The sequence below is a fragment of the Taudactylus pleione genome, unplaced genomic scaffold, assembly GCF_031769625.1.
Source record: "Taudactylus pleione unplaced genomic scaffold, aTauple2 ptg000214l, whole genome shotgun sequence".
Taxonomy (NCBI): domain Eukaryota; kingdom Metazoa; phylum Chordata; class Amphibia; order Anura; family Myobatrachidae; genus Taudactylus; species Taudactylus pleione.
The window spans coordinates 10,204,132-10,228,573 of record NW_028284616.1 but is presented as its reverse complement, the minus strand read 5'-3'; the positions used below and the strand labels follow the sequence as shown (position 1 = coordinate 10,228,573).

General features: G+C 42.6%; 1 protein-coding gene across 7 annotated transcripts in view; it reads right to left on the bottom strand.

Moving 5' to 3' along the window:
• Positions 1–24,442, bottom strand: part of LOC148517590 (transducin-like enhancer protein 1) — an 88,541-nt gene that overhangs the window by 33,467 nt on the left and 30,632 nt on the right. For 3 of the 7 annotated variants that reach the window (XM_088478444.1, XM_088478442.1, XM_088478443.1), the window contains exons 3-17: positions 16,621–16,748; positions 16,290–16,353; positions 15,474–15,518; positions 13,388–13,450; positions 13,098–13,202; positions 11,112–11,301; positions 9,958–9,974; positions 8,601–8,705; positions 8,398–8,442; positions 8,095–8,250; positions 7,759–7,897; positions 7,492–7,661; positions 7,308–7,378; positions 1,968–2,217; positions 924–1,171 (exon numbers count right to left, since the gene is read on the bottom strand). In XM_088478444.1, coding sequence (XP_088334570.1) covers positions 924–1,171; positions 1,968–2,217; positions 7,308–7,378; positions 7,492–7,661; positions 7,759–7,897; positions 8,095–8,250; positions 8,398–8,442; positions 8,601–8,705; positions 9,958–9,974; positions 11,112–11,301; positions 13,098–13,202; positions 13,388–13,450; positions 15,474–15,518; positions 16,290–16,353; positions 16,621–16,748 — 1,796 coding nt within the window. The remainder of the gene's footprint in view (positions 1–923; positions 1,172–1,967; positions 2,218–7,307; positions 7,379–7,491; positions 7,662–7,758; positions 7,898–8,094; positions 8,251–8,397; positions 8,443–8,600; positions 8,706–9,957; positions 9,975–11,111; positions 11,302–13,097; positions 13,203–13,387; positions 13,451–15,473; positions 15,519–16,289; positions 16,354–16,620; positions 16,749–24,442) is intronic. The other 4 variants (XM_088478448.1, XM_088478445.1, XM_088478446.1 and 1 more) reach the window with 4 other exon arrangements.

The window sequence follows — 24,442 nt, the reverse complement described above, 5'->3', positions numbered from 1 at the left end:
TTGGTAGCAAATAGACCAAGAACGAACAGTGTCACAAATGCTAATGGAGTAAAAGTAGCATTCCCGCTAGGCTGTTTGAGCAGAGCGCCGTATCCTGCCCGTTTTTTTAAATTAAGAAATGCGCCCTGCCATTTACAGGAGTCTCATGAATTGCTAATTGCATTTCAAACAGTGGGGGGCATTTCTAAGCCGGGGAGGGAGTCAGTTCTGGGATCCCATGGCACCGTTGTACTCTCCAGTGGTGGATCAGATCTCTATGCCTTCCCTGCCCTCTAAATCCATGACACCTTGATGTCATGCCTTTAGATGTCACTAGTAGATAAAATATCTGATTCCTACCTCATATAAAAGATAGATATGTTTAGATATCTATAAACAACCAACAACCATCAAGGAACTATTCAGGGGCGTATTTATAATGGGTGCAGGGTGTGCGGGGCACACGGGGCCTTGGGTCCAGGGAGGGCCCGCACTGCACACCCATAAAACTTACCTCTCCGGAGTCCCACGTTGACTACAGTGCCTGCAAAAACGGCAGGAAAATGGCCGCCAGCCATTTTCCCATCGTTTGCGCAGTACAGGGAAAATGGGCGCCGCGGCCATTTTCCCGGTGACCTGTGTATGCGCTATAGACTCTGGGCACACTCTAGAGCCCAGAGTCTATAAGTGAGCTCTGGCCGCACAGTGCGCAGCCAGCCCCCGGACGGAGAGGAGGGGAGGGGGCCCGTGTCGAAGACTGCACACGGGACCCCTCCTCTCCAGAAATGCCCCTGGCACTATTTCATGGAATCAAGAAACTAAAAAAAATTAAATGTATTTAATATTTGTTAAAATAAGTGTGCATGAGCTACTTCTTTGTGTAAGACAGAAAGCAGCACTTTACCACATTCCTTTCCAATTCAGTCGCTTACAGCATTTCTCACCTGACAAGTGTCTGGTTCTGTAGATCCCACACAACAATGTTCCCATCAGAGCAGCAGGAGAAGCAGACTTTAGCATCTGGGCTGATAGCAAGGGCGTAGCAAGCAGGAGCAGAGGAGGTTAGTTCTGCCTTTATCCTTGGGGTGGGTGATGCTAGGTCCCATATAGACAAAGTGCTGGCCTCTCCTCCAACGATAAGGCTGCGGCCATCCGGAAGAAGTTTGCAGGAGCGGATATAATTATCCCGGTTCTGCAGGGGGTTGTAGATCAATTGCAATTACAGAGAGGTGAAACAAAAGTAACAACTAGATTTTAAAACAGATAACATGCATTTACACTTCATACACTTAAGCTGGCCACACAGATAGCGATATTTTACCCGATCTGGCAGATTCCGACACATTGGAACGACAGATCGTGTAAATATGGCCAAATCCTGAGTAAATCGTGAGTCCCCCACTCACGATTAAAATGCGATGCAGGTCCCTGCTGGTCGCACATCGCATCTTCATATCTGCCGTGCATTAGGGCAGATCTGACAATCTAGGACACGATGCACTGAAAGTCTGGATGCAGGAGAGATCGTTTGAAGATTGGACACCAAATTGTGTGCAGATCGTGTGCAGAGCTGCCGGGAAGAGTTTCAAGGGAAATCGTACACATCGGCTGATCGTGTGCAGAACGCCATGTGTGTGGCCAGCTTTAAGCAAACATACTAGAACGCCATAAGTTTTTTTTTTTCTTTACATAAATATTTGCCAGATGTGTACAAAATAGCCCCAAGTGTGAGCAATACTGTTCTGATGCAGTTTTCCAGTGCACACCTCATTAACTAGTTAAATGATAAACCATTCTGTTTCGCATGCATTAGAACGTAAGTTGTTGGTGAAAATTTATGACAGAGGACCATAAAATTCAGAGCACAGTTATTATTCAGAAAAGGAGAAGAGACATACGATGGGAAAAATTCTAAAACTGTTACCAAAAACAGTGAAGGCCTAAATGTAAACATTTATAGCAACCAGAAAGATTAGAAAATTCCTTACCAAGCAGTCAAGCTGTGCCACAGGTGTCTTCGTGCCAGGCTGCCCAACATCCCAAACCTTAACACAGCCCTTGCCTCCAGTGTAGACATGACGTGTGGAGTTGCTTATGGTCACAGCACAGACCACTTCACCATGGTTCAACGTATGGAGTTGGCGGGCATGTCGGGGGATCCCAGAGCCTATAAGAGCATCTGGGGGGAACGGGACAGGTTGCATCTGTCCATCTGCACTGACGTGGAAAGAGTACGCCCTATGAAAGAAATAATCCTGTTTAACTGGAAAAGTGTTGATAACTGCATCACAATTCAGAGTAATTACACATAAGGCTTACCAGTTTTTGTGGCCACCAGCCAGAACCTCTAGAATCGGGGTGGGCAATAAGAGGCTCTCCAGCTGCAAGAACTACATATCCCAGCATGCTCTACACAAGTTTTGGCAATACCAAAAAGTAAAATTGTGGCAGGGCATGCTGGGATGTGTAGTTCTACAACAGCTGTGGGGCAGTGTATTGCCCACCCCTGCTCCAGAGTCTCTAACCTGACATTTAGGCACAAATGTATTAATCTGCATTTTCCCGGTACTGGCACAATTTCGGCAATGTAGCCGCTAAATGTAATGCAGCAATTAGTTTTAAGACAAAACCAGGATTGTTTGACCTTAAAAACATACTTTAAACTTTAAATCAAGCAGCTATATAGATGAAAAAGGCAACAATGCACGCATATCACAGGTTATTACATTGAGCCGATGTCATTAAAGAACTGCCTTACAAGTATTTATACTACATATATTCGCATTGCAACCCAATGTCAAACTAATGGTGCATACACAGAGTCAGATTTCCATGGTCGATTTGAACAATAATGATATCGATATATAGTTATCGTTCAAATCGACCAGTTTCAGGCCCCTTCAAAACGACGGTTGATGCGCGGGCACAGATGGTCTATATTGACTAGGTTAGCCTGTTTACTATAGGGACCCGCGATCGTTAATCGCGGGTCTTTATAGTCGATGGGTGGTTGGTGCATGTTGCTGGATGTTGGATATCGAACATCCAGCAGACAACAATGTCTGATCGTCCCGTGTGTAAGGACCATAAGACAGCACTGCTGTAGTCACCAGATCGATAAGTCTAGCTGGACAATTTAAAAGTATTTTCAAAAGTGCAACAGAAGAATTCTCTAAGTCATCCTCCCTCTAACTTGCGATTTTTGTTCTGATAATTTATCATTAGGGGGGTGTCCAAAGAGTTCTGAAAGAAATCCCCACATTTTTAGCCCAAAATAGGGATTTTTCATTTTTTTCTCCCTGTCTGAGAAGGAGAAAACTCTTCTCCAGTTTTGTTTTCGCCTGTTTTTTGGCAAAAAGGTCTCAGTTTTTTCGTCGAAAACCACTGTTTACGCCAATGGTGAAAAAAAACATCAGTTTTCGCCGCTAATTGAATACGGCTCTAAGTCTTTACACACTGCATTTGCAGCACGACACCTGCTTGTCAGGACCAAAGAAGTTGTGCTGCACTTCTGACGACAGAGGCCAAGCTGTCAGGCTTATAAACGACAATAGGCTCCATGTGCTGTGTTACAAACAGTGCAATAATCGGACCGACCAGCTGAGACTTGGCTGATTGTGCAAACCAATGTGTACCTAGCATAAGAGCCAGAATGTGGTACATTAAACACACGAGCCAATGTAGCATATGTTAATAAGCTGGTAGAGATGTGCTGCATTTCCTGATGAGGCTCTGAGACTACAGAACTGGGAAATACAAGAGTCTTATGCAAGGCATGTGTGCAATAGGTTATTCATTTTAATTGAGGCAAAAAATTTAGTGTTTGTTGTGACTAAAGGTGGGTACACACTATAGCGATATATCTGCAGATCGAGTGATCTGCAGATGGCCGTTCATACACACTGGTCGACCAATCATCTGCATGCTGCTGAGGGTCGGGCCAGCCTGGGAGCAAGTAGGGGCGTAAACTAAATGCGGAGGGCGTGGTCACACCCCCTCAGCCCGGCGCACAGCCAATGATCCCTCCCCCCCTTTAGCATAGGAGACTGCTCTTGCTGCTGCTTTAGCAGCCTCCGAGAGTCTGCCAGTGCAGCCCAGCACACTGCTGTGACCTAAGAGGGAGGGGGAGCGGTGCTGAACCCGGGTAATTAGTACCAGTCCCCCCCCCCCCCTCCTCTTGGCGGCCCTGTGTACAGGCGATAGGCTGATCACCCGTACACACTTGCTGATGGACAGATATGTCTGCAGACATCTGTGTTCATCAGTTGTGCAGCACAGCCAATGCGATATGTCTGAAAGACGTCGTTCACAGACATATCGTCTGAGCCAGGCGAGTTCTATAAGTTACTTTCTCCTCACCTACGGTTTCATTTCACTTCATTGTATAACTATTCTGGATGGCCACGGCTCTCCAGATGAATTTAATATGGCTAGGTTTATAGTATTGCCCAAACCTAGCAAAGATCCAACTCTAGTCCAGTCTTAATCTTTAGATGTGTGGCCAATTTATCTGTCCAACCAGGCAACTAGTTGATTGGTTGGAATGAAAATCTGGTACGGTATGAAAGCAAATGAAAATTTTTCAATTTGCTCCCAAACGCCAGAAAATGGACAATAACTGTTTGAACAAATTGTTTAGATCAAACATTTAACAAACTTGTCTGACGACCATTTTCATCTGTTTTCTGGCATTTAGGAGCAAATTGCTGATCATCATTTACTCCCATACGTTACCAGATTTTTATTCCAACCAATCAACTAGTTGGCTGGTTGGACAGATAATCTTTAGATGTGTGGCCAGCTTTACAGGCCTATATCTTTGCTAAACCAAAAATGAAGATTTTATTTTACAGACTTATGGTCCTTTGGTTTCAGACTTTGTTGCAGTCCTTGCTACATCCTGCTCAAAACAGATTTGTCAAGGGAAGAACATCAGTGCATAATGTCCGACAATTGGTTAGGACTAGGACTCATTGCAGTTGAAGGGCAAGTATTAATGGCACTATAATGGAAACTACTGAAGAGGAAAGGGAACTAGGAGTCACTATTTCAGGTGACTTAAAGGCAAGCAAACATTGTAACAAAGCAATGAGGAAGGCAAGTCAGATGCTTGGTTGCATAGGGAGAGGAATCAGTAGCAGAAAGAAAGAAGTGATAATACCACTGTATAGGTCATTGGTACGTCCTCATCTCGAATACGGTGTTCAGTTCTGGAGGCCCTATCTCCAGAAGGATATTAATACATTAGAGACTGTACAAAGGAGGGTAACTAAAATGGTGCAAGGTCTACACCACAAAACGTACCAGGAAAGACTAAAAAGATCTTAATATGCATAGTTTGGAGCAGAGAAGGGAAAGGGGGCACATGATAGAAACGTTCAAATATATAAAGGGTTTTAACAAGGTAAAGGAAGGAGACAGTCTTCAAAGAAAGAAGTATTAGAACAAGAGGACTTGTTCTGAAACTGGAGGGTGGTAGGTTCAGGGGAAAATTGAGGAAAAAATACTTCACAGAAAGGGTAGTGGAATAGCCTCCCATCAGGTGGTAGAGGCTAAGACAGTAGAGCAATTTAAACATGCATGGGATAGACATAGGATATCAATAGGATCAATAAGGGTTGAGGTAACAATATGTTTAAAAATGGGGCAGACTAGATGGGCCAAGTGGTTCTTATCTGCTGTCAAATTCTATGTTTACGCTCTTCCAACTACAGAGCGGGACTAACCAGGATACCTGCTTTCTCCGCTAGTTTTTAACCTCTCTCTAGATCCCGTAAGACACTTCATTAATTGACCATCTTGGAAAGGCATCACTGTGGGTTCCCGTTGAACTTAAGGTACCTTTGCAGGTGACCTACTTCTCTACTTCTTCAACCCACGTGAGGCGGTTCCAACAACAGTATGGATTCTGGGGATTTAAAATCTATTTCTAGCTTTTTTGTCAACACCAGTAAAACTCAAGCATGGGCCTTTTTTGGGAGCGCTTGCGACGGGTGAAGACACACATTTCAACTTTGCTGGATGGCTAATACCCTAAAATATTTGGTCTTGCATTTCCCATCACACCCCCTCTCAACTTTATCCGGTTAACTTCCCCACATTGGTCCAGGCTACCTTAAAGGACTTTCAGATTTGGCAGCAGCACCCCTTGTGCTATTTGGGTTGCTGCCATTTTAATAAAACAGGTAAGCTTCCCTCGCACACTGTACGCACTCCAAATGCTACCTATGCTTCTACATTAACATGATATTTAATCTCTTAATTGCAGCGATGAGTAAATTTATATGGGTGAGCCGCTGCTCCTCACAAACTCTGATCTCCTCACATATATAGCACCGCACTCCGCACCATTTAGAGCTGGACACACTTACAAGAGGGCATGGCTAAATGGGTTATGGCCTTCCCAGATGTTACACTACAGGACATAATATGGTCCTATGTTCAGTTATATTCTCAATTGGTTGCAGCACTTCCTCATTGGCACCTCATTCACATCGGCTTGTTTCAAATGCACACAGCTGGAGGCTGAACTCTTTCATTGCATGTGCTCCTGTCAAAGGGTGCAGGGATTTTGGACCTTGTTCAGGATTATATTCAGGAGGAATTGGGTACTGAATTTGTTATAACTCTTGTCAAGGGTTGCTACTGCAAAAAAAACAAAGAACTGTTCTCTCCCAGTGGACAGTTACAGATGTTCCCAGCCTCACTCATGTAGCCTCGACTCACTCACCGGTTTACCACGGATTGGGCGAAAATTAGATAAAATCATGCAGAGCGGACAGGTTTTTCTCTATTTGGATCCCAGTTTACCTAAACCAAAACCACCCTTGTTGTACAGTTAACATTTCGGTACAATTTAATTAATGTGTATTATATATATATCTATATATATATATCTATATATATCTATATATATATCTATCTATCTATCTATCTATATCTTGTTATCCACAGGCTCTCCCTTATTTTGATTCACAAAACCCGTGTACACACCCACCTCCGCTTCTTAAATGGTTAGTTCATAATTAGCCAGCTCATGCAGTACATAGTAAATTAAAAAATGCAAACAACTTTATAATTAATACATGTTATTTGATAAACTTTAAACATTATGATGCAAGAATCTATTACAATGACTTTAGATTACTTGATCAGATTGTCAATTGTATAAGAGCTAGTGTGACATGGATTCATGAACTTCTGTTTCTTGAATGGTAGTAAAAATGCAGCAAAGTACCAGTGTAAACCCATTTAGACTGACATATCAACTCTGAAATATATCCAGTTTAATGAAACTTAATATATATCCCCTCCAAAAAAAGACTTACGGTTTTCCAGACGCAGCTCCTGGAATAGTAGCTCCCAAGCCCCGCATATGTGCATGAGGGTCATACCCGACCTAGAGAGGGCGGAGGAAGGAGAAGAAAAAAAAATGCATTACAATATATGGACTAATTACAAATATGGATGTAGCATTCCGACAAAGCTGTAAGGATGGCAGACGACACTCACCAAAGAGGATCTTCCATAGGTTCCAGCAGCAGCTGCCCCATTAATCTGCGGAGACATAAGGTGAAGACCAGCATAGGCACCAGCTCCCTCAGCATTCACAGAAGGGTGTGCAATACTAAATGCTGCAGGATAGCCTCCCTGTGCGCTCAAGGGTGCCCGTAGACTCAGAGCTGTGGACAAAAGAAAAGGTTAAATAAAGTGATCAAAATGACAAAAAGCAAAGCACAGATAACAGGGACTACACTCTTTCCGACAACTCATAATTACCTAGAGGGTCGATGGCAGGTTTGTTGGAAAGAGGTCGGAACTGAGATACACTAGCCCCACTGGGACCAGGAGTGCTCATATCACTTTGAGAGTTCGGAGTGCTGGATTTTAAGCCAGGTGTCCCAGCCTTTTCCACCTGCTACAAGGGAAAAAAAGATCATATACCATCTACAAAACATGAATGTGAAAAAAAATATATAAATAAATCAGACAAAAGTGGGGTTGACTAAGGAGAACTGGAATGTATTGCTGCTTTGAGCTGTAATGTCTGTATGCCCTTGCTACAGGACAGACCAACACGTGCCACCCTCATAATCTGGGTCAAATTGCTATTACCGTGGGAAGGTCCTTGCTCCTTGAGGGGGACACACTGCTAGATGAGGTCATGGAGTTTGGACTAGCAGGAGGAGGATCCTTCCTCTGTAGGTTGGTTTTATCCACACCATTTTCTCGAGAGGAGTAGGAATGGACACTATGAGGTGAAGCAGGATCCTGGGAAGACACATTACACTCACTATTGCTTTGTTTTTTTCTTGTTTTTTGTTTTTTTGTGAACCTCCATGATGATTTCCATTAGATGTCAAATAAAAAATTTCTCCCCACTATGACAGTCATTTTAATTTTAAGCAAATCACTTACCTCATCCACCACAAGATTGTCTTCACTTCGGTCGGCATCACTGCCCTGTAAAAGAGGAAAAATATAGCAAGGTGAAATTTACTATGGAATCAGGAAAACAAAAGAAGAAAAGGAATATGGACCAAGAAAGAAAAATTTGGAAAGTGGCGTTTAGGAAAACAATGCAGAACACTAATAATTCAATGACTACACAATGCACTCACATAATCTGTTCCAAAGTCTTTCTCCTCTGTTTTACGCTTTTTGTTGATGTTTAAATAATCTGACAAGGTCCGAACACGCTCCCCATTTGGAAGAGTAACACAGCTCTATTAAGAAGTAGAGAAGAGGCAAATAGATTCAAATACCATAAACATGAAGGAGTCAACCCATTTTGCCCCTCCCCCCCAAAAAATGAATGTATGGAACTTTAAAGTCTTCCCATCAAAAGGAAAGAAAAACTGAAGATATGAAGAGTAAACGTCTTGCCTGGCAGTAGCAAACTGGACAAAAATCTGTCAGCATTCAGCTTTTAGATATCAAGCAAATATAGGGCCGTATTCAATTAGCCGCAAAAAGTCCTGTACAGATTTGGGGAAATCAGCTTGACACCCCCCAAAAGATGCACTGTCATTGGGGTTCACGCTAGTTACCCCCTAAAAGGGCTGCTGAAGGTATTTGGGGTACTTAAATGGTCTCAATAGCTGCTATTTAGGACTTTTGCTGAAGTGGTGAAGAATAGCATTTTACAGGGATTTTTTTTGAAGAAAATAAGTAGTCCCAGCAAATTTGGGGTACCTGAAAATGGGTGCAAGCATATTTTTAAGTTGCTAAAGTGAAGCTTTAAAAATCTTAAAAAATCCACCTGCTGCAAGCAGCTGCAAACTCAAAAACACCTGGGGCATTCTTGGGGGATCGCCCTGGAGTCTATTTAGCTAGTTTTTAAGTTTGTCCCCAACTTTGGACTTTTTCGCCCCCCAAAACTAAAGTACTTTTTTGGGGTGATCTAAGGACCTTTTTAAACTTTTAACACAGTTTACCTTTGGGGGACTGTCCCAAGGGTGCAGGGGGGTTCCTGCAGCTTTGCACCCCAAAACCTCTATTATGCACTTTTTTTCGACACCTATTCAGATTTATCGCAGGTCCCATTGCATTGAGTTTCCGCACCGGTGAAAAGTCTTTGGAATTTGAAAACGGAGGAAACTTTACGCATAGCGAAATGACGTCACCAGCTAAACTTTTCCGCAGAAACGGGCTTATCGCAGCTAATTAAATACGGCCCACAGTGTTGCTATCACAATTGTGAAGTGGAATTTGTTTCCTCCAAGAAAACAAAGGGGGAAAAAAAAATAAACTAAATTTTTATTATATTGTGTATGTATGTATATATATACACACATATACATACACACATATACATACACACATATACATACACACACACACACACACACACACACGCACATATGCATACACACACACACCCCTTTATGGTAGCCTTACAACCTGGGGGGGGGCGAATTGAGACCCAATGAGGACATTGTCACCCACCACAACGCACCCACACAGTGTTATACTCACAGGCCCTGGGTCTCTGTCTGTCTCCATGGAAACACATGAGCAGTGAGAAAGGGAAAGATCTGGTTAATTTTAGTCAAGATTATTAATTTATTATCCCTCATTACTACTGAGAATCACACCGGTTCTCACAAATGTAGAGTATTTCTCTAGCAGACAAATGTCCCCACTCACCTAAAGCACAGCAAATCTCCTCCCTTACAAAGATCATTACAACCAGCTTCACACCTAAACGCAAATACTAACATTGTCTTTTTCCCAATGCAATGCACCTAACTGCTATCTTCTCATAATGTCCCCTAGTCCACATTATAGCAGATATATTATCGGAATTGCAACTCTAAGGCCAGTACAATATATGTTTTATAGGGTGCTTTTATGCGCCTGGTATGTGCTCTATTATGAACCTCCACCACTGCGATGTCAGCTGCTGAAGCTAGATTAGTCTAAAGCATTAGGCCAATTGCCTCATCATACATTAGCATGGACAGAACCTTGGAAGGGACTTCTATATTGTTCCTACAGGCCAAGTTACTGAATATTTGAAATTATAGCTTTGTAAAACGTTTAGATTCAATTCTCCTGAATATAAAACAGGAACATAGATGAATTATGCACCGATTAATAATACCACTGTACACAGAAAAGGGCATTGCAAAAAAAACAACAAAAAACATTTGAATACGTAAAAAGGGGGAAGTACCAACATACAGTATGGTAACTGCTTTTCAGTGTGCAGATGAGTCAACGGCTCAGATATAAGGTCATACAAACACATAATCAGCAGTAGTTCCAGCCAGCGATACTGCAGGGCAACGAGGGGAATACCAGGGGGAAGTGTGCACAAAGGGTCATTTCTAAATGCATCTTAGTTGATTTTCGGGATACAGCTCAGAATTATGGAAATAACCCTTATCCAGAAAACAAGTTCAAACAATCTGGATGAAGGATCCCATACTCACACATTACAACTGCTGATATGTCAGTCAAATGTCAGTTCAAGCAGAAGGAGGAAAAAAAAAAAAAAAAAATACATATATATTTTTTTTAAAGAACGCAAAATTACAGCCACCTAAACATGGCAGTCAAACATAAAAGGCCAAATATAAAAGCCAGCCACAGTTTTAATCATGAAATAGCAATTAATCTAAACATACCTCTGTGCTCTGAGTCGGTAAGCCCCTCTTTTGCCATCAGTTGTGTTTGCAGACCAAGGACACCAGACAGGGCCAGCAGACTGGAGGCACTGGTGGCAGCAGCCAAGCTTTGGGGCTGCAAACTAGATGGGTGAGGTGTAAGGGGAATAGGAGGTGCATGATGAGATAGGTGCTGAGCTTGTAACTGGTGCTGTGGTTCAGGATCAGTAGTTGTTTGAAGAGCAAAAGGTGTATCACCACCACATAAGAGGGCGCGCAGGGAGAGGACATGGTGAAATGGGGAAAAAAAAAAAAAGCAGGTTAATTTTACCGTTTCAGAATTCAAAGTATACCTTACCACAAAGCTGTAGGCAAACAGTCTTATTTTTATTGCTCAATAAATAAGTCAACAATCCGTTACACATCTGGGAAAGCTAACAGAAGATGTACCCAAAACCTGCAAGGCAAAAACACCAAAAAATAGATTGGTCTACGCCTTAGCCACTTATGTATCATTGTACACAATGCCATCAGACACTGACTGATTAATCACTAGTAAAAGAGAAATTTTGGTTTGCTAAAAGGATTACACTTTGCAGATTCTAATGTACAGGAACGTTTGCAGATCTAGTAGATCTGACTATTCTAGTTGTGAATAGCTCAATCTATTTGAGTTAAATTCCATGTCATCTCAATACACAAGCCAAAATGGGCATTAGAGCATCTTTGGCATGATCAAGAGGATGCCATATGGAAATAGATTTTATAGCACTTTAACAGAAATTAGCCATCAATAAGTAAGGGTAACGTTAGAGGGAGCAAAAATACATGCATAAAGAAATAAGTTAGTGCTGTAAAAATTCTGGCGACAGACGACCACTATCGACTTAAAATGCTTGGTCTGGTATAAAAGGTCCAGAAGTAATCAATCTGGCCACTTGCAAACATGAGCCAGTCCTGTAGCCTGTGCAAGAGTTACTTCATTTATACAAGCAAAGCATAATTTGCCAGAAATTACCCAAAATTCCAACATCACAATTCTCCTGTTTTTCTTGTTGCAAGAAACACTAGATGACTATCCAGTAATCTACTCTTCTGTCAACAAGATAAGATTAAAAGGGTAATGTTACCGTTAGTTACCGTAGTGGAAATCTTTAAATGTCATCTCCCACCCTCTTTGCTCACTTTCCCAGAATCATGGGGGACCTTCTCCTATGCTGTTGGATTGCATGAGTATATCAGATCGTGACAGATTATCCTGCTCTCATCAAGCTAGTTGCGGAAGGTCAAGTCCGAAGTCCCAATACCAAATGCTGCACTAGGACCTCAAATGTAGTATGCCTCAGACAGTGCAATGACAAGATCAGAGAGCGAGGCAGAGTGTTAGGTTCACGGCCTACGGGGGTAATGAAACAGCCTGCGAGATGCAGGCATTGGTGTGATTCTGCCGAGTTGACACTTTTTGTTAAAGCAGCAATAAATTTAAACCAAACTTGTTTTGCCTTTATATTATTGCTGTCAGACTTGTTGGAATTGCGCTCATATTCGCTTATCGCAGGCAATTACATTTCCCCCTATATGTGCAACAAGCCCATCTTGTGGCATTCGGACAAGACCATTGACTGCAAAAGAGGAGGGAATCCTCCAAAAAGGGCCCCCATAAATCAGGCAGGTGGTCTTTTACTCTCTCCCCCCCCCCCTCCCCCCCATATCTATAAAGATGGAATTTGCTTTTAAATACACTAGCCACAGAAACAAAAGCAGAACAAAAAAAAAGTGCCACAAGATCTTAAACTGGATTAAGTAGATATATTCAATAGAACCCAACATTACACAGACCAAATATAATATAATGCACAAACTGGTCAGCCAACCCTTCCCAAGCAAATTATTTCCGTTTCACTAGCAGAGTGCTGCAAAACCACAGCACTGTTTCATGACCGCCTTTTTCTGTTCACACATAAAACTAGAAAGTAGTAACAGGGAGGGAGTGGGAAGTGTACACACCACAGTCAGCTGAGGGGGGATGAAACGTACCCCGATGGCTGCATTCAGCTCAGCCATGGTCACCTGTTTAGCTCGTTCAACTGCCTGGACCACCTGCTGCTGGTGCTGGATCAGTAGGGAGGAAAGCAAGAAATTATGTTTGCAAATTAAGGGTTTAGGTAAATTTGAAGAACATAGCAAAAAGGAGGAAATTGGGTGGGTATCAAGAATCAGGCAGAAATGAAGGGATATCAAAAAAACAATGACTCAAAATAAAAGGATTCTGGAGCTGCTTAATAACACACAGTTACCTCTTGAGACAAAAACGGGACCAGTTGGGCGCAGATTACGTTCAGACGCTTGGCAATTTCCGTCTGGAACGAAAAAAATATTCAAATACACATATAGCCTGATAGTTTGAGCCAAATATGTAATTGTAATTATGATACACAGCACAATAGGTTTGCAGTGGGTCATATATTACAATATCCTAAACTACAAGATAGAAAGTTGCCTGGTAAAGGAATGACAGGATGTGAAAGCTGTAAAAGTTAAACCTGGATGACGCTGGCTGACTTTTTTGTTCTGGAAATATGTAACTTTAAAGGTACAGTGATTGGGTAATGTCGGCCATCTTCATCTCCAGTTCCTTCAGATGTCCCCAGTTTGGAATGGGCGAGGATAAACCAACCTGCAGCCAACCAGATCACCAGAACGCTCAGACAAGCGCAGTATTTCAGTTGAGAAGTGTACTCATCTTGTGCAACATTGAAAATGAGATGAGAATATGTGACAAGGAGAACGGAATTCAGCAGGAAGCCCGACCGCTTGCACGTGGGGTTATACTGCTTCGTCTATCATAGAAGTGTTGTGGAACTACTGGGAAATTGATGCAGGAGTCTTGTTGTGGCAAACAGCCTTCCACATGAAACTAAAATACATCAACCAAAACTTATTTGTGCTACTGACCATGATCTACAAAGATCTGTAACTAAAATACAATCTGCTCAATGAAAAAAAACAAACTACAGTATGGTGCAATGGTTAGCACCAGTAGCATGTGACACTACTGAAATCCATTAACATGAATGAGAATAAGCATGAGACACACCAGGAATGTAAAAAAATATAATCACAAAAAGACACTAAGTTCCCAAAAACAAATAATCAGATCTTTAGCTCATGTAAATTCCAACATGACTTCACGTGCATTGTCGCCCCGTATTACATTTTATCTTAATTAGATGTTGTTAGTAGGCAGAGATCTGGTGTGAAAGGCTGCAGCCTGGTATGTATAGGAAGTGAACAAATGCTATGTGGTCAGTTTTAAGCACAGTAATCACTAATCTAAAGTCCTCAAACGTTTCAGGTAAATTTGTAAACAACTTACAAATGGCACATTGAGGAGTGATTACAAAGGGCCTAGAAATTGGACAAGTTTTGGTAGTATGATTGTTTCAGCCAATTATGAAGCAGGGAGAAAAAATAATAATAAATAGCCAGCTGCCTGTGTCACCACTAATTATCTGATTGGGAGAAGAATCTCCTGGCATGTGACAGCTTGTGTATAAGCAGGCATCATCAACATTACTGCCATTTATTAAAAAAAAAAAAAGAGGAGAAAAAAGTGTTTTTTTGTTTTAGTATCTATACAGATTATGTATTCCATGGAGGGGGGATGATTAAATTCTGAAAATATTGCATAATGTATACATTTCAGATGTACAGTAGATTAATATAAGGCTCAAAGTCACACCAGCTGTTATGTGTAATCCACACTATGTAGTCACCTACACCAACACAACATGCCTCTTTCCATCATGGCACCAATCACAATCTAAAACAGCATTGATCATCTCATCGGTAACATAGAACTGCCATGTAACAGTAAAAAAAGGAAGACAATGTTGCAATACAAAACGAGACACACAGAAGTATGATGTGAAGGACACAGGAGAGGACACAGGACCAAATGAATGCCTAAGTCTTCCCCCTGCTCTCCTAATTGGAATGCCACTCTCCATCCAATCTGACTGCCAGGACTGAGCGAGCGTGGCAGAGAAGAAGCTGGCTCATGGGGCTGTGATGGATTTTACCTCCTTACAGAGGGAGGAGGGACTAGCTCGTTAATGTGCAATTTATCGCTACTTTAACTCACACAGCGTGAGGACTAAGTAAGCTGCTAGCAAAGTGTAACAATGAGGGAGATTGTGATGAGGAAAATAGTGTGTGGAAGGACAAAACAAACAGGTGTGGTTTTAAGAGAGGGTACAGCAAAAATACAGGGAAACAAGTTATGAGAGGGGATACCTAAAAGGACAGTCGGGGGGGGGGGGGGGGGGAGAGTGACTGGAATGAAATAAAAAAAAGCATAAGAAGTCAAGAAGATGGATTTACCTGTTTGTGCATTTCAATATTCAGTCCATAAGACATTTCATAATACTGCAATGACATGAGAACTGATTTTCAAGAATGCCTCACTGAATTTTCCCACTACAACATTCCCTAGGGGCACAATACATTCCATACCAAGGCTCTAAACAAATCCTAATATTGTACGTTAAAATGCAAGCTGTGTACTAGTGATCTAATCACTAAATAAATATGAGCTGAAGTTTTACATTTTCACTAAAGCTGCTGTTTCATGCCTCTCGCTGTTCAAAACACTGAAAAAAGTTGCCTTGCAGTCTCCTAGTTAGATTAAATACTAGGTATAAACGGTATGCAACCAGGTTAAAAGACAAAAATAAAATAACACTTAGGTTAAAAAAAAAAATGAAAACACATTTTTCTGTCCTCAGTCAGCAGGCTCTCTGTCATTTTGAAAGAATTGTGGTATGTGGTTTCATCTGTGAAATTGAGGAGGTGGAAATACTTCAAAATCCATAGCCCTACTCAGGGTAACAATGCAGAGTGTGTTTTTCTTACATGTTCATAAAAAAGTAAATGTTTGGGGTCAGCTGTCCTTTAACATCACCTGCCACAGCTTGTTATATTTCCTAGTTTTACATAAAACAATATACCATATTTAAATATTACTATGCCTAGATTTCTTAATCTTGGCAGCTCAAATCCAGCTGATCACATTTTTAGAGGTGGCATCTGTCATGCTTCAGAAACTCACAGCTAATAGTGAGAGCCAATGGCCCATTAGCTTACATGCCATCACATAATCCCATGAGCTCACCCTCTTTGCATGTTAGATCAACTCACCATGACATAGTGTCTCTGGATCTCGGTTTTCTCTGTAGCAAGTTTCTCACACTCCATCTTTAAACTTCAAACAATAGAATAGCAAAGTCATTGACAAAGTTTGTAATTTTGCGCTCACAAGAAAAAAAAAAAAAGAAAAAAGTGATTATTTGATTGTATCCAATTAGAAAAATATTTAAAATACTTCCTTCAGGTAAATACCATTCCAAATCCCTTTATCAGCAATTAAACTTGACAGGGGACACTAATCATTTAAAGTTTGTTCTGTTCTCCACATGGCATATGAAGTTTCAGAGTAATATCCATGCAGTAATATTTCACTTTATCTCACCTGTGGTATTGACTTTGCAAGAACTGAAACTCCTCCTTAATACGATCCAAGGTTTCAGGGTAGGTCAGTTTGAGGCTTTGAGGAGGGCCAGATGCTGCTGCAGCTGCCACTGATGCCTGCAAGTGTGTCTGACAAGAGACAAAATACATCAAGCATCTAAAGTGAAACCTACGTAAGTGAATACGCAGGTAATACAAATTACCCCCCCCACATCCCACCCCCTTCTCTCCTCAGGTACTGTCCTAGCTGCATTCAAGCAAGCCTGTATCCCCCACTCTAAAACAACCCACCCTCGATCCTTACACTTTCTCTAACGCCAACTTGATCTCCTCCCCTTTGCTTCTGAACTCCTTAAGTGGATTGTGTACAATTGCCTCACAGCCGCTTTATTTCTTCCTACTCCCTGCTTGACCCTTTCCAGTCTGGCTTTTGTCCACCCTATCACCCTACAAATCCTACACTCCCTAAGTCTGCATGATACTGCTCTCTCCTGGCTGTCCTCCTACCCATCTGACCATTCTTTCTGTCTCATCTCATGACTCTACTCTCCCCCCCCCCACTTCCATTACCTGTAGGTGTTCTTCAAAGCTCTTTTCTTGGACCGCTTATATTCTTCCTTTATACATCCCCTTAGGTGAGCTCATAAGTTCCTTGGCCTCCCTTCACTGGCTCCCTTCCTCTTCAGAACCCAATTCAAACTCCTCACACTCAAAGCCCTCACCCAAGCCTCTCCTATTGATATCTCGGATCTCATCACCCATCGCATTGCCACCACCACCACTTCGCTCCACAAATGAACATGGCTTCTCCTCCCAATTGATTACTTCCTCCCATCTCCAAGATTTTGCCTGTGCTGCTCCCTACCACTGGCACACTATCAGTCTCCAACTCTCTACAAAACTTAAAACGGGCCTCTCAAGACTCAGTTCTTTTCTAAGCTTTCCAGATCTCATCCTAACCTACCGCACCATGATCACTGTCTTTCCCCTCTGGGTCACCCCTCTGTCTGCTACTCCCTTTTAGAATGCAAGTGCTCACAAGCATGGCCCTCTTCACTCATGTGCTTTTCCTTCCCACTGCTATCAAGAGCACCAAATCTTTAGGTTTGACAGCTCATATGGGTATTATGACTGCTGATGCAGCAATAATTCTAAACCTTGTTCAGGTTCTGGTTTTGTACTACAAGCCACTTTTTTCTTGTTTTGTTCATACTGTTTGTTTACCTACTCGGTAAGGTGCTGCGGACCGTTTGTATGTTTATTATCCATTATATGGCGCCAAAACTTCATGCCTCATCTCTACTCAGACTTCTAACTCAAAACATTTTAAAATTTTAAAATCTTTTCATTTCTCCCACACTCTCCTATCAATGTCAAAGATCTTGCTTATTTCATGCAACAAAATAAGATACAACATGACACGGCTCAGTTCCTTCCATGAACCATTGGAACCTTATCTTCATTTTAACCAACCACTGAAGATGAAGTATCTTTTCTCATCTTCCTAATCTGCTACCTCTCCTCTTAATTCTATATCCTCCCAAATCGGTTGATCCCTGTCTCCTGTGCTCATCCCAACCTTAATTAAAATATGTAATCTCTCTCTATTGGTATATTTCAATCAATATTTAAACACTCAAATTACCATCATCTCTCAGGTTCAAAGCATCGTGAGAGGTTTGCCTATACAAAACTCACTTAACATATTGAACCCACTAAAGGACCCACTATAAATCAGTAACTGATTGTCGCAATTCACTGATGCCCGGACATCGTCAAAATCCAACATGTTAGATTTTCCGTTTAGCTGATCTCGACCAAAATATAAATCGAGTTCGGGGATTTTTAGCATGAAGTATTTTCCAGATTACCCCGATGTAGCTGTGATAATCGATGGCCGCCAATCGGCGTTTCCGACCGGTAGTTCCAATTGGATCGGGGAATCGATCGCCTGATTTAGTCTAAGCTTTTCTTCACAAAATTCCAAAGACTGCACTGACTAAGGTGGTCAATGACTTCATCACTGCTATATCTAAAGGCCATTATGCAATTATAATGCTATTGGATCTCTCTGCTGCATTTCACTCTGTGATGTTGGTATGATAAGGGAATTCTACAATGGACTTCAGGACATTGGGCCTGATTCAGAGACGCTCGTAAGCGGCCGCTCATTCGCTCCGAGCGATGTTCGCACATCTGCGCATGCGTATGGGTTGTAATGCGCATGCGCCAACCAGTCAGTGCGGTCGGAAATAGTGTGCTCGCAAAATAGCGAGTGCCTGCTAATTTGAGTGATAGGATGAGGCGTTTGTGGGTGGTAACAGGAAAAGGTGCTTGAAAACGGGGAGTGGAGATCCGAACGCAGGCATGCCAAAATGTCAAAACGGGCGTTTTAAGGGTGTGCATAATTAACAAAGCAGCGTCATCGACCACGTCACTTGGTTGTCTTTTAGCCTGAACTGCTCGCATGATTGCCGTAGGAAAATGCTACCACAAGAATAGTGAGCAGTTCAGACACCTTTCGATGTACTCGATTAATCTAATAAATAGCGAAGATGACGTATGATGCGAGCGGCCAAGGGGGAGTCTTTACAAAATAGCGTGCGCATGTTTCGGACGCTCGCTCAGACAGAGGCGTCAAACCACAAAGAGCGAGCGCTCAATCTAAATAGCCAGCCCCTTTTTCTGAACGAGCGAGCGCAAATAGCGTCCGGCTCTGAATCAGGCCCATTGTCCTATACTGGTTCTCATCTTATTTATCAAATCACTCTCAGTGTTCACTTCTCTCAATCCATTTCCATTCTTTATCAGTTGGGGTATCACAAACCCAACCCCACAATTTCACTACCTTAATTCAGAAGTGTCCCTTGCTCCCCGCATTTAATTTACATCCAAATACAATTACACACATTGTAAATATTTTGAGAACACACAAATATCTCACCTAATACATTGCAATAGCCATGATTCATACAACTGAAAAACATATATATCATAATTATGCACCATCTCCTACAAATAGGTTTGGGGAAATACCTTTCTTACAATATTAACCATTTCTCCTCTTAATTCACAAAAGTATTAGTTTGTGGAATGAATGGAGCATAATGTGACTGCTGGAATGTATTTATACAGGCTTACTGTTGTTGCTACACACTACATATGCTATTCCCTTTGCGCTTTCAATGCAGATCCTTAGAGGCAGATTCAATTAAGCGCGAAACTCTCTCAGTCCCATTCATGCATGTGTTAACTGCAAAACGAAATTCTGTTTGCAGCCATGTAGGTGTGAGCAGAAACTTCTACCGTAACTGGTAGATAAATGCCGACAGCAGCCACTCATGTTGAAATTAAACTGCAGCTAGAGTCTACCTCAAATCACTGTTAAATAGAGATGGTAAATGCAAACAGATAGGGGAGGGAGTGTAAGGTTATAATTTAGAATGTAAGCTCTCACGAGGAAGGCCCTCTTCCCTCATGTGGTTCTCCTTACTTATACTTTCATCTAGTCCCTCCCCAGAAGGGCACCTAACACTTGGTTGCTCACACCCTGCTATTTATTTGTTTTTATAGCACCAATAGTATTTATTGAAATTTAAAAAAAAAAAAAAAAAGGGGAGAAAGGGGGGGGGGGGGGGGGGTTTGGGGAGATACAGAACAAAAAAAATGGGATGGGGAAAAACAGAGTAGGGATGCACACCATAAAATAAACATCAGAGAGTAGATTAAACAAAACTGAACAAATAATAGGAATAATGCAAGGTGTAACACAATAGCGAGAGAATGAGTCAAAAGCACTAATCTAGAGAGCATATCAATCAGGAGAATTGGTTTAATTTAGCTAAACGGTAGAGGATCAGACAAAGATGGATTGTTGATAAACTGTGCTGCCTCTCCGTCAGTCACATACTCCTGCCACGCCATCCACTGCATTATTGGAGAAGATGGGGGAAGAGGAATAGGGTATATATTCCGTCTCTATTAGGAAATGGACTTTATGAAACACCTTAAAATAAATAAAATTGGAAAAATGGCCTACTTCTCCACAATTTCACCAACAAAACTTAGAACAGGATGGCCAAAAGGTATGCAATTTGTCAGTAAGTGAGGTACAAACTATTTAACAATTTAACATGCATTTCTGCAAGATTCATACATCTTGGCATTTTAAAAGACATGGTATAAATTATTGACCATTGGGTATCAGAAATGGGATGACCTAACTCCAATTGCCAACCAATTTGATCAGTAGAGTTAACGGCAGAACACAATCCTAAAGAAATTGATGCCAAAAGGAAATACTTCCCCTAGCTCCCCCTCTGTTAAGCTGAAACCATATATCGTTATGAGACGGACGTATTGGCCCTAGAGAGCATACCACAATACTAAACCAGTGTTGAATCTGGGACGTAATGAAACAATTCAGTGGAAGGGAGGAAGTAACGGCTTTGTAGAGCAGAAAATGGTATTAAAGTACTACTCTCCATAATATCCTTTAAGGTATTGATACCCCAGGAGCACCAAAAAGAAATGCAGAATTATGGTATAACATACCTTGGGATAATTCTTTCTCTTCGAGGTCCATACAGTACACAGGATCTACCTTGGGTAAGTAGTTGGATCACATCCAATGCACCAAACAGCAAAGCTTTGGAGATCCCAGCATGCACTGGTCCTCCTCCCTATATACCCTGCCCCCAGCCATTCAGTTTGTAACCAATCCTAACGGCAAGAGACAGAGTGGGGAAGTAAAAGAAAAAAATGTTTCTTGTGCACTCAACATACGAAGAGGAAATCTATGAAAAAGGTTGAAGAACAGATCCCAACTGAGGCCAGGTGAGTGCCCTGTGGACCTTATGGACCTCGAAGAAAAAGAATTATCCAAGGTATGTTATACCATAATTCTGTATTTCTTCGTCTGGTTCCATAGGGTACACAGGATCTAACTTGGGGACTTCCTAAAGCAGGTCCCTTACAGGTGGGGAAGCTCCTGTGCAGAGAGGAGTATTCGCCGCCCAAAGTAAGCATTCTGGGAGGCAAACGTATCAAAAGCATAGAATTTGATAAACGTATTAACGGAAGACCAAGTGGCTGCCTTGCAAAGAAGTTCAGCCGAGGCGCCATGTCTTACCGCCCTTGATGGTCCAATAGACCGAGTGGAATGTGCTGTCACCTTGTTAGGGACAGGGAGACCAGCCTGTTTATAGACGTGAGAAATAGTCATACAAAGCCAGCGAGCAAATGTCTGATTGCTGGCCAACCTCTTGTGAACTGGTCCGATCCACGTAAATACGAAGCGCTCGAACCACATCCAAGGAAGTTTCACCTGTAGACAGGTCTGAAGACATGAAGGCCGGGACTACAGTTTCGTCATTTATATGGAAACCACCTTTGGGAGGTAGCACGCCTTGGTACGGAAGGCCGCTCTATTTTAATGAAAGATCAAATATGGAGAACGACATGATAATGCTGCCAAGTCAGAATCTCTGCGAGTTGAAGAGAAAAAAAAAAAAGTGTCTTAGCAGACAATCATCTCAAGTCCACCTTATCCAAGGGTTCAAAGGGATGAGACTGCAGTGCCCTGAGAACCAAAGACAAATGCCACTGGTGGGAGAAATTGAGATTGCAGCCGCAAAACCCCCTGTAAGAATGTACTAACATTCGGCAGGGGAGCAATCTAGCACTGGAAGCAAACTGTCAAAGCCGAAACTTGGACTCAAGGTAGCCAGGCGAAGACAGACTTAAGTCTAATCCAGCCTGAAGAAAACCCAGTATTCTTGATAGCCTGAAAACCTTAGGGTCATATTTTCTGTGGGAACACCAAAGAAAAAACGATCGCCAAATTCTGTGATAGATGCTAGCAGAAGCAGGCTTCCTTGCTCTCAGCATAGTCTGACTCACAGAAGCAGAGAAACCCCTGGCCTTTAAGACGAACGACTCAAGAGCCATGCAGTCAAAGCCAGCCAAGGTAAATTCTGGTAAAGACAGGGAACCTGCATTAGCAAATCCTGTCTTAGAGGCAGTGGAAGTGGACTGTCTATAGATAGACGTGTCATATCGGAGAACAATTAACTCCTGGGCCAGGCAGGGGCTATTAGTTTCATCCTGCCTCCCTCCTGCTTGAATTTTCTGACGACTCTTGAGAGGAGGGAGATTGGAGGAAACAGGTATGCCAACCTGAAGTTCCATCTCACCGCCAGAGTATCCACGAAGGCGGCTGAGGGGTCCCTTGTTCTGGACCCGTACTTGGGGACCTTGTGGTTGGGACGTGTTGCCATGAGGTCTACGTCCGGTAACCCCCACCTGTCCACCAGGAGTTGAAACACCTCCGGATGAAGAGCCCATTCTCCAGCGTGTATGTCCTGGTGACTTAGGAAATCTGCCTCCCAGTTGAGAACACCTGGGATAAATAATATTGCAGAGATTGCTGGAAGATGGCCCTCTGCCCACAGCAGTATCTTTGCCACTTCCCTCATGGCGGCCGGACTTGGAGTGCCTCCTTGATGATTTATGTAGGCCACTGCTGCCGCATTGTCGGACTGAACCTGTACATGCCTGCCCTGAAGAAGGTCCTGCGCCAGATTGAGTGCTTTGTGCACTGTTAGAAGCTCCAATATATTTATTGGTAGATGACTTTCCTGGTCCGTCCACCTTCCCTAAAAGGTGTGATGACCAGTCACTGCTCCCCAACCTCGCAAACTTGCGACCATGATGGGTAGTACCCATTCCGGGATCCAGAACGGACGACCTTTGTCTAAATGAGTTGTCTTCAGCCACCAAGCAAGGGAGAGCCGAACCTCTGGTGAGATGTGAATCTGATGCTTTATCCGATGATGTGGACCATCCCACTGGGCCAGGATCCACAGCTGTAGAGACCTGGAGTGGAACTGGGCATAAGCCACCATGTCAAATGTGGCTACCATGGAGCCCAGTATCTGCATAGCCAAGTGAACTGACACTGCTTGCTTGCAAAGTAGATTGTGCACACGGGACTGTAGTGCTACAATCTTGTCCTCTGGAAGAATCCTCTGTCCCAGAGAGTCCAGCAGCGCCCCCAAGTGCACCATCTGCTGAGTTGGAGAAAGAAAATACTTTTTCCAATTGATTACTCAGCCATACTCCTGTAGGCAGACAATGGACATCCGTAGATGATACTGTAACATCTCCTGAGATTGTGCCAATATCAGACGGCCGTCTAGATATGACAGTATCCTGACTCCTTGTTTTCTGAGACAAGCCGTCATGACTGCCTTGGTAAATACCAGAGAGGCTGTGGCCAGACCAAAGAGTAGAGAGCCTGGAATTGGTAATGTTGCTGATCCACCGCGAACCTGGAGAAAGGCCTGGTGGGATCTTGCAATCGGGACATGCATCTTGTATGTCCAGTGAGACCATGAATTCTCCACGATCCATTGCCAGCATAATTGACCGTAGAGTTTCCATACGGAATTTCAGCACATGGATGGATCTGTTGAGACTTCAGATTCAGGATAGGGCAGTGATACCCATTGGGTGTTTGAAAAAAAATAAATTTGAGTAATAACCCCTTCCCTGTTGCATCACAGGAACGAGGACTATGACTCCTGACTTCAGGAGTGCCCCAATAAACTCCCGGTAGGCCGAAGCTCTGTAGCAACAAACCTCTAAGGGGGATGCCTTAGGAATGTGATGGCATAACCCTGAGAAACCAGCTCTTCCACCCAGGCATCTGAAGTGGCTGCTGCCAGGCCTTTTGTCTACACTGAGCTCAGTATGGAAGTGCAGTGAGGGGAGCCGCAACCGCCGGAAAATATGAGATTAGGTAATTTCATGCTCATGCTGTG